General features: G+C 39.8%; 1 protein-coding gene across 1 annotated transcript; it reads left to right on the forward strand.

Moving 5' to 3' along the window:
- The first annotated feature begins 7,106 nt into the window (after positions 1 to 7,106).
- LOC122591672 lies at positions 7,107 to 7,928 on the forward strand. Its single transcript, XM_043763924.1, has one exon. The coding sequence runs from the start codon at positions 7,107 to 7,109 to the stop codon at positions 7,926 to 7,928; it is 822 nt and encodes a 273-aa protein (XP_043619859.1).
- The last annotated feature ends 2,755 nt before the right edge of the window (positions 7,929 to 10,683 follow it).

The raw sequence follows: 10,683 nt of genomic DNA on the forward strand, positions 1-10,683 counted from the left end.
GGGGAATTTGTTAGGTCCAGTTTCGCTGAAAACTGGATCTCTCCAGTTGCATCTGGAAAGCATGAAGAATTGTCTAAAATATTTGAAGTCCAGTTGCAATGTACAGTTTATGCAACTGACGACTTCCTCCAGCTGAGATCTAAAGAACAACAATCTGAAGACATTCCATTTGAAGTCAAAGACAACAAGTGGAAGAAAGAGAAAGGCAAAGGCAGCGAAGCCCAGTTGACTTTCGAACAGATTAATCAACTGGAGATCCTCCAATGTAAATGCCTTTACAAAGCTTTACATTGATTACGAGGAGGACCTTTTACACTACAACCCTTTACCCGGATAATAATCTTGTCTGTGGATAAAAATGCAAAGATGTAGAGTGGTTGAATAAAGTAACCTTTTGTCTTGCTTTATTTGGCACACACACAAAGAATTATTTACTAATACTTTTGTGTGCTGTCAAACATATTTGTACGTCGAAGTTGAGATCCCAATGATCAACCTTCGACTATAAATAGAGGTCCTTGCCCAAGCATTTCAACAACTTTGCAAACACGTACATTCTGCAATATTGTTGGTGAACTTGTGGAATATTCTCTCAATTGCAAAAAGGAACATTTCACAACTCTAAGTGATTCGATTGTTAAGAGAATTTCCAAGTATAGATCAATTGTATTTCATAGGTTGTTAGGATATTTACATTGATGTATTATCTTGGTTCCGCAACAACCTTGTATTTTATTTAACAATCAATAAATAAAATACACTTGAATAAAATACTTATACTTTACATTATTGCATTGTATTTACTTATTCGACTTGTCACCTTAATAAGTCTAACTCCAGTTAACCTGGTACACTATTAACTCTAAACTGGTCACGTCCAGATTAAGTGAAAGTGTTGCAAAGTACACTCACCATTGACATAGAGGTGTCTTCAGCACTCATCTATTCGTAGTTGGGACTTACACAAAAGCTTTTAGACAAAATCCCAAACACATGTTAAGCAGAGATCATAAACTATTTACTCGGATTTTCAATCCTGGTCTTCAATCTTCATCTGATTCATCTGAATCACCTAATCTTTAATCAGGCGTCTTTGATCCAAAAACTAGGTTAGATACATGTCACACAGATTCAAAACCAAAAAAATTCCATGACTAAACCCCGTCGAAACACCATGATCTTCGTTGCTATGAACACCCAAGAATTTTGCATAGAAAACATGGAAGCTTTGAATTTTTATCCCCCCCCCCCCTTTTTTCTACAAAATTCTTAAAACAGCCTATATGTTTGTTTTTGGTTACAATACGTCTCTCATTCTCATCTTCATCCCTCAATTGTTCACATAGGCAATCCAGAGATAACATAGTAGCTCATTGCCATAACAACATCATGACACAACTGTTCACATATACAATCAAGAGATAACCCAGTAGATCCTTGCCAAAACAATATTATGACACAGTTGTTCATGTATACAATCAATAGATAACCCAATAGCTTCTTGCCAAAACAACCTTTTTTATCTGGTCTTGAATTCCCTCTAAGATTTCTCGGAATCTACTATAAAGGATAGAACTCGAGCCGTCATTGATTCGAGTTGTCTAAATTTAGAACCTAAAGTTGATCAAGTTTTCAAGTCTAATGCTTTATTACAGAAATCGAACCAAAACTCAAAGAGTTTACAAGTTCAATATTCCAACAAGCTTAGACCAAAACTAAATCAAAATTACAAGTTTTGAGCATAAAATCAGATTTTGAGGTATCAAACTCATTCAGGTCGAGCTTTAATGGCCCTAGCTCAAATGATGTTTCCATAACCATTGAAAAACAGACTCTTTTACGAATTTGTGGTCGCTTGAATCATCAAAAACGGAGTTACGGTTTGAAAGTTATGGCCAAAACAAAATCCACACGTTTTTTCTACAGTCGAGCTTGAGTGGTCGAGCTTGGATAGGTCAAGCTCGAGTGGTCGAGCTCCAGAATAGGCCGAGCTCCAGACTAGGTCGATCTCCGGAAGAGGTCGAGCTCCAGAAGAGGTCGAGCTCCAGACTAGGTCGAGCTCCAGAATAAGTCGAGCTCCATACTAGGCCGAGCTCCATAATAGGTCGAGCTCCAGAAGTGGTCGAGCTCCAGAATAGGTCGAGGTCGAGCTTGATAGGTTGGAGCGGCTGAAGCTTGTCTGAACCGAAAAACCGAAAGAAAACACCTTAATCGTTGCTGAAACCTTAATCCCGAACCAATAGAATACCTCCGTTGGCTCTGATACCAATTGTAAGTCCCTTTGCCACTGGATCACACGAGATTAAGTATCTAATGTATAAGAACGGAAAATCTTATACACTATCAATCAACACAATATATGATCAAGAACACGAATGGATAAACTGAAACTGTATATTACTTCGATAAATGCAATTACAAGTAAATACCAAGTTCGGAATGTGAAAGTGTCAAACGAAAAAAGCAACTGAGAGATTCTCAAGTTGCAACCAAAAAACTCTCTCTCTCTGAAACCTAAACCTTACATCTATATATATAGGCTTAAACATGGACCGGGCCGGGCCGACGTCTCGTGTAGGTCGAGCTTGACCAAGTCAACACAAGTTTGATGAATTCGAGCTTGTGTAGGTCGAGCTCGACCAAGTCAACACGTTGACCAACTCGAGGTTGACTTTATTATATGAAATAAAATAACGTTTATTACAAGTACATATTCAATAGACTCAAGACAAACTTCTATAATGATGTTGTCACCCGGAAATGCACCAACAAACCCCATTCTTTTCTATAATGATATTAGATTGCATACCCCTAATACGTATATGTTAATCGACGTATCATCATTTGGCGCCATCCGTGGGACCAAAACTTTGGTTCTTCTTTTTACAAAGAAAGTCAAAGAAATCCACATTACTCCCTCGCTAGTAACAAGTAAGAAATACCTGACAGTAACTCTGATCAAAACACTAATAATCATACAACAAACAATTTTGACACCCCTAACATTGAGCCTGCATTAACTCATCAAACCTCAGGAAAACCTAGCAACATAGCGACATGATGATATACCCATACGGAGCTCTAGCTCCATACCCGAAGCAGAAGCAGAATACGAAGCCACCTTTGTACAGGTAAACCCATAACAGAACTTAACCTCTGTTCAACAAAATTACCCCGGAACTCTAAATGTAACAATCACCTAGATCCAAGGGGGAATATACTAAAGATCAGATATAATTAAACGTGTATGAAAGCTCTGACATACTCAGACATAATTAGATAACAAGATTACCACAAATCTCCTCAAGAAGGAAACAAGATATTCACAAAGGAGGAAGAGATTTACCCTAATTCTCTTACCCTCCTCTCCAAGAAATCGACCCTCTATATAAATAAAGGAGGAAGCCTCACGGCAGGGCATGATTCATTCACAATAAACGAAACCCTCATACAAGTTTATTTGACCTCCGAATAAACCCTAAGTCGAACAAATCAGCTTAGACTAAAAACCATCTGGCGTAAAGCCGTCTTCCTACCCTCTGACCGTAAGGGAATCGCTGATAAACACCCACAACCCAAATCACACCTCTGGTTGAGCCATAGTGCAATTATTTGATCAAACACCACACAACTAGACCCGAATGTACCTCTGATGCAATTGATAGTTCGAAATCTTGATCGGATTAATGATCTGATAGACGCTATGTACACTACTTTTGTTCAAAAAGGAACAAACAATTCACCTCAACCCTTGCCTGCAGATGTCGATCCATTAGTCGTAGAACCATGGAACTCTAGCAAAAATGACATGGTTCTAGGAAAAAGCAAAGATAACTTGGTTATTGAAAGTGACAGTATGGAATAAGTCAGAGCTCGTACCACGACTAGAGTCGCTACACCCACAAGAGAAAAACTAGTATTAGATACTGACTTTTATGATAAGCCTTTCACGTTTGGGGAACGAGATAGGGATGTGCAAGACTTGGTAGCTTCATCTTTCACTAACCGAATTCGTGACTGTAACATGCGTGACGGGCTAAAGGTTCCAACCAATCTACGAGCATATTGATGAGTGATTTATTTGTGACTTTTTTCCCCATTCGTTTGTCATGATTTCGAGGTATAAATGAGTCGTTAAGGTACTTAATGGAATTAGGTTTGTGAACAGGTTTGATTTGAGAGATGACAGATCGAGAGAGTAGAAATGAGCTTAGGAAGATTAAGGATGAAGTTCGGGAGATGCACGTATGAAGATTAAGAGCTAAAACAAGGAAAAGCATGCGAACTGGAGCAACCACCGTCGCTGGTGGACTAACCAGCGCAGCTGGAATCGTACAGGAACCAGACCAGCGACGCTCCTCAGTCACCAGCGTCGCTGGTCCCCTTCAGGCACACACCAGCGTCGCTCCTCAGTAACCAGCGTCGCTGGTCCCCTTCAGATTACACAACCAGCGACGCTGGTTATTCATACCAACGTCGCTGGGCTAAGTCGGCCAAAATTAGGGTTTTTCGTATTCTGCCTATAAATACCCCATTATAAACCCTAAAAACGGAAGCAGAGCACATAGGTCGAAAGTGACGGCTAGGGATCGAGAATTTGGACCTCTTAAGCACTACGGAGCAGATCTAACATCATCAGACGCTTGGGAATCCAACCTTCTGATTTATAATCACCCGGTTCTACATTCTTTCTTTCTTTCTGTTATCTCTAGATTTCTATGTTATTTTATTTTATCAGATTGTTCATGGCTACTCAGTCTATGAGTAGCTAAGTTACTAGACATTCGTTTGGACGTGATGTAAACATGACTTGATTGTTGCTTATGGTTGATTGTTGAACAGTTTCTATGCTAAATCGCTGGTCCATATTTATTTGAATCTGAATTGTTATTAGTTTTCATATTCAAACTGATTTTTATTGATTTGGTCGAGTCGAACTGATCAGCGGCTCCAGGGTCATTTTAATCTGTTTGCGAAACATTGATCGTCTTTAATCAGTGTAACCATTTGAGCTATAACTGGACATTTGATTGAGAATTAATAATTGGTTCAAACGAGTATGTGTTTAATTAGGTTAATCTAGCTGATCTGGCGAACGGAAATCGGATCCAGGTGGTTAGGGTAATCAATGTCTTTTAACTTTAACAAGAACAAAGACTTACATAAAAGATTTCAGTCATAGTTACAGGCTCAGTTTTTAAAGCTTAGTGAGTGACCTTAACAGGAAGAAGTGTCTGACCAGTCGAAAGGCAGTCAGGCTAAATAATTCAAGTGAATCTAACGAGAATCTGAATGTGAAAAGAGTCGTTCAACAACTTCAACTATAACCACTTTTAAGCATGTCAATCAAAACCAAACGAATGTCAGTTTTACATTTATTATTGTCTTTAATTTCATATTCAATTAGTTAACTAGGAGAGCCCCCAAAGAAAACTGTAATCTTAACTTAAGTATTTTAATTTCCTTAGTTTAAGTTCCCTGCGAACGAACCTGGACTTACCTAGACTATATTCCTACTAGACAGAGTAAAACTTATAAATTAGGTAAAACCTTAGATTTTAAATTTAAAACTTAGATAGTTTAATAAAAAAAACGCACATCAAAGTTTTTGGCGCCGCTGCCGGGGAACGAAGAAATTAGGAAAAGATTAGAATAGTTAGAGATAAGTTACTTTTAGTTTTCTAGAATAATTTTCTAGTTATTCATTTCTGAATATTAGTAAGCAATTTAGGAATAGATAGAATGGCTAAGGATAGCGAAGTAGAGGAATCAATGCTAGAAAAAAGTAGGAAAGTCCCCGAAACCCCTAATCCACCCATTAAGGTACCTAAAACGGACGTCCCTTTTTCGGCCAAGTCAACTCACATGAGCATAGTGCAGAGCTTAGGATTCGATGGTGAGGTAAATGACGATCCGTATCATCACCTGTCACGTTTTAAGGAGGAATGTCGACTTTTCAACTACGGGACAGGTACTAAAGAAACAGTTAGATTAGGAATGTTTAGGTACTCATTGCAAGGAATGGCGTTAGCATGGTTAGAGGAGCTCGATCCGGATTCAATCAAGACTTGGGAGGAATTAAAAGAAGCGTTTTGCAACAGATTTTACCCACGCGATTTGAGGAGAGTCAGAGAGCTAGCTATGGAGAATTACTCCCAAACAGAATCCGAAACGATGGGCGAAGCATGGAAGAGATTGAAGAAGATGTCGAGAGCTTGCTACGGTCGTGAAAGGAGCAGTGAAGAGTTAGTGCAGCTTTTCTACAGTGGAGGAACGAGCGAGACAAGGAAGAACTTGGAGTTGATGAGTGGAGGATCGTTCGATTACAAGACCGCGAATAGCAGTTACGCAGCTCTATATGACATAGCAAAAAGGAATTTAGATAAGGATTGGTCAAAGTCGAAGCTGCTTGTAGGAAAGATGGAGAGTTTGCAAAAGCAGGTTGACACTTTAATACAAGAATCGAAACTGAGAAATAAAGAAATTGATCAAAGGAATCAAGAGATGAAGGAAGGATTTGACAAGGTCACAAAAATGATAGAATTCATCTGTGGTCAACTTTCCTCGAACGTGGAATCGGTGAAAGGAATCACGACAAGGTCAGGCGAGACAACAAAATCACCGAGGAACCCTCTGGAGAATGAAGAAGAAAATGAAGAAGAAGAATCAGCAGAGGAAGAAGAGGAAACTGAGATGGTGAAGCGAAAGAGCATACGAATGCTGGATAGAAGAACCAGCGTCGCTGGCCACCCGCCAGTGCCGCTGGAACACAACCTGAAGGAACCAGCGCCGCTGGTGATCCAACCAGTGCTGCTTCTCATCCAGAAAAGACCACCAGCGCCGCTGGTCATAGCAACAGCGCCACTTCCCTTCCAGAAAATGCAACCAGCGCCGCTGGTAACCCGACCAGCGTCGCTGGTCTACCCAGACTCACCACCAGCGCCGCTGGAAGCCAACCAGCGCCGCTGATGCCGCCCAGAACAGATTCCCAAACGCGATCAAAACCTTACAACAAAACAGTTCCGTATCCGAAAAAGTTGAAAAAGAATCGAGTGGAGCAGAAAGCGGAAATTTTTAAGGATACAATCAGGGGCACGATGGTTACGATGCCGCTCACGGATTTGGTTAGGTTGACACCAGGATACGCGAGGCACATAAGGGACATGCTAAAGGAAGACAGGGTGTTGAAAGGTGTGCACGGAGTAGAGGAAGTCAAGGGAATTCTGGAAGAAGAAGATGAGTTCATCACACCAAAGTTGGAAGATCCGAGAAGCTTTGTCATACCTTGCACGTTAAGAAACAAAATAACTTGTGATTGTTTAGCAGACTTAGGAGCCAGTATTAACCTCATGCCTTGGTCTATCTACATTCAATTAAGTAATGAGGCTTTAGATACGACCATGATGACCATTAAGTTAGCAGACCAGACCTTTCAACGTCCCTTAGGAAAGACTGATAAGATAATCATGACAGTAGGAGACCTGCATTTTCAAGCAGAATTCGTGGTCATGAACATTCCGGAAGATAAGAAAGTACCAATAATCTTAGGTAGACCTTTCTTAAACACCGCCAAAGCTATTATAGAAGTAGCAGAACATAGGATCACCATAGGAAATGGTAGGAGGAAGCTGAGTTTGACCATGGAAGGAGATCCAGACCTAGGAAAAGATGAGATAGGAAAACTTGCCGAAGAAGTCGAGATAGTGGAAACAGACAACAAAACAAATCAGGAGATAGAAGAAATCTTAGGAATAGGATCGCCGGAACGTCCTTGGGATTTAGGAGAATTAGAGGAAAATGAATTTGATGGAACCTTAGTGCAAGCACCAAATAACTTAGTAACCTCGCTAGAACAACCGCCTACAGATCTAGAAATGAAACCGTTACCGCAAGGATTGGAGTATGCCTACCTGCAAGGGAAGTCGTAACTTCCAGTCATTATTTCATCAAAGCTTAGTACAAGGGAGATGGCAGCATTGATGAAGGTACTTAGATCTCATAAGAAGGCATTTGCTTGGAAGATAGCAGATATTAGGGGCATAGACTCATCGTACTGTCACCATAGGATTCACCTAGAGGCCAATTCGAAGCCAGTAGTGCAAAGACAGAGACATCTTAACCCACACATGAAGGAAGTAGTAAAGAAAGAGGTGATTAAGCTGTTAGATGCAGGGATAATTTACCCCATTTCGGATAGCGAATGGGTAAGCCCTATTCACTGCGTTCCCAAGAAGGGAGGAATGACAGTGGTGGCTATTGAAAATGATGAATTGATAGAAACTAGGACAGTGATGGGATGGAGAGTATGCATAGACTATAGGAAGCCTAATGAGGCCACAAGGAATGACCATTACCCATTACCATTCATGGACCAGATGTTGTAGCGACTAGCAGGGAATGAGTACTTTTGCTTTCTCGATGGTTTTTCTGGGTGTCTTCAGATTCCCATTCATACGGAGGACCAAGAGAAGACAACTTTTACTTGTCCCTATGGCACCTACGCTTACAGGAAGATGCCCTTTGGACTGTGTAACGCGCCCGCGACATTTCAGCGGTGTATGACGGCGATCTTTCAGGACATGTTAGAGAAGTCAGTAAAAGTATTTATGGACGATTTTTCAGTTTTCGGAGATTTGTTTGACTCATGTTTAAGGCCTTTAGATAAGATGTTGGCTAGATGTGAAGAAACCAACTTAGTTCTTAATTGGGAGAAGTGTCATTTCATGGTCAAGGAAGGAATAGTTCTAGGACATAAAGTATCGAAAAAAGGAATAGAAGTAGATAAAGCTAAGATTGACGTTATGGCTAGGTTACCTTTGCCCATCAATGTGAAAGGAGTTAGGAGATTTTTAGGTCATGCAGGTTTCTATAGGAGGTTCATCAAGGATTTTTCCAAGATAGCAAGGCCAATGACCAAACTATTGGAGAAAGAAGTTAGGTTTGACTTTGATAAAGATTGTGAAAGAGCCTTTAAGAAACTTAAGAAGCACCTAATGGAATCACCTATAGTAGTATCACCAGATTATGCATTACCTTTTGAGATAATGTGTAATGCTAGCGATTATGCTGTAGGAGCAGTATTAGGACAAAGGATAGACAAACAATTTAGACCGATTTACTATGCTAGTAAGACCTTGAACAAAGCTCAAAGGAATTACACTACCACTGAAAAGGAGTTGCTAGCAGTAGTTTTTGCCTTAGATAAATTTAGGAATTACATAGTCATGCAGAAAGTGACCATCTTTACAGACCATGCAGCAATTCGATATTTAGTTAACAAGAAGGATGCGAAACCGAGGTTGATTAGATGGGTGTTACTGCTTCTGGAATTTGATTTAGAATTTAAGGATAAAATGGGAGCAGATAATTTAGTTGCAGATCACCTAAGTAGGTTAGATAATGTAGATGAAGAAGAAGTAGATCATGAGGAAATAGGAGAATCATTTCCAGAAGAAAATTTGATGAGAGTAGAAGTAGAAAATAAAGATGAAATGCCATGGTTTGCTGATATATCAAACTACTTAGCTGCAGGAGTATTGCCACTGCATTTAGACTATTACCATAGAAAAAAGTTCTTCTCAGATCTTAAGCATTATTTCTGGGAAGAACCATACTAGTTTAAGGTTTGTGCAGATGGTATGGTTAGGAGATGTGTGTCAGAAAGTGAAAGTAGAAGGATATTAGATGACTGCCATTCAGGACCCACAGGAAGACATTATGGACCAACAACAACAGCAAGGAAGGTTTTCGAAGCAGGATTCTATTGGCCAGGAATTTTCCAAGAGGCCAGAACTCTAGTTAGATTATGTGATGCATGTCAGCGCCAAGGATCGATAACCAAGAGAGATGAGATGCCACAGAAAGGCATACAGGTATGTGAAGTTTTTGATGTTTGGGGCATAGATTTTATGGGACCATTTCCACCATCTCATAAGTATAAGTACATACTTGTAGCAGTAGATTACGTGTCAAAGTGGGCTGAAGCCAAGGCTTTGCCTTCAAATGATGCCAAGTCTGTCATAGATTTCCTTAAGAATTTGTTTAGTAGGTTCGGTATGCCAAAAGCCTTAATTAGTGATAGGGGTTGTCATTTTGCTAATGCTCAGCTAGAAAAAGTGCTTAAGAGGTATGGGGTCAACCATAGATTTTCGACAGCTTACCACCCTCAAACTAGTGGACAAGTAGAGAAAACAAATAGAGTACTTAAGAGAATCTTAGAAAAGACAGTTACCGATAACCCCAAAAACCGGGCACTTAGGTTAGATGATGCACTTTGGGCATTTAGGACAGCATATAAGACACCTATAGGAACAACACCGTATAAGTTAGTTTATGGCAAAACTTGTCATTTTCCATTAGAGATCGAACATAAGGCTTATTGGGCACTTAAGAACTTAGATCTTGATATGTTAGAAGCAGAAGATAGGAGACTCTTACAGCTTCATGAATTAGATGAAACTGGGTGGATGGCTTATGAAAATTCAAAGTTGTTTAAAGAAAGGACAAAAGCTTGGCATGACAAGAGAATAAAGGCAAAAAGGTTTAAGGAAGGATATTTAGTGTTACTTTTTAATTCAAGGTTCAAACTTAAATCGCCTAAGTTCAAACCAAAATGGTCAGGACCATACTTATTACGTAGAGTATATTCCTTAGGTTATGTAGAATTAAGGGCCAAAAATGGAG

Source organism: Erigeron canadensis, chromosome 3 (assembly GCF_010389155.1).
Source record: "Erigeron canadensis isolate Cc75 chromosome 3, C_canadensis_v1, whole genome shotgun sequence".
Taxonomy (NCBI): domain Eukaryota; kingdom Viridiplantae; phylum Streptophyta; class Magnoliopsida; order Asterales; family Asteraceae; genus Erigeron; species Erigeron canadensis.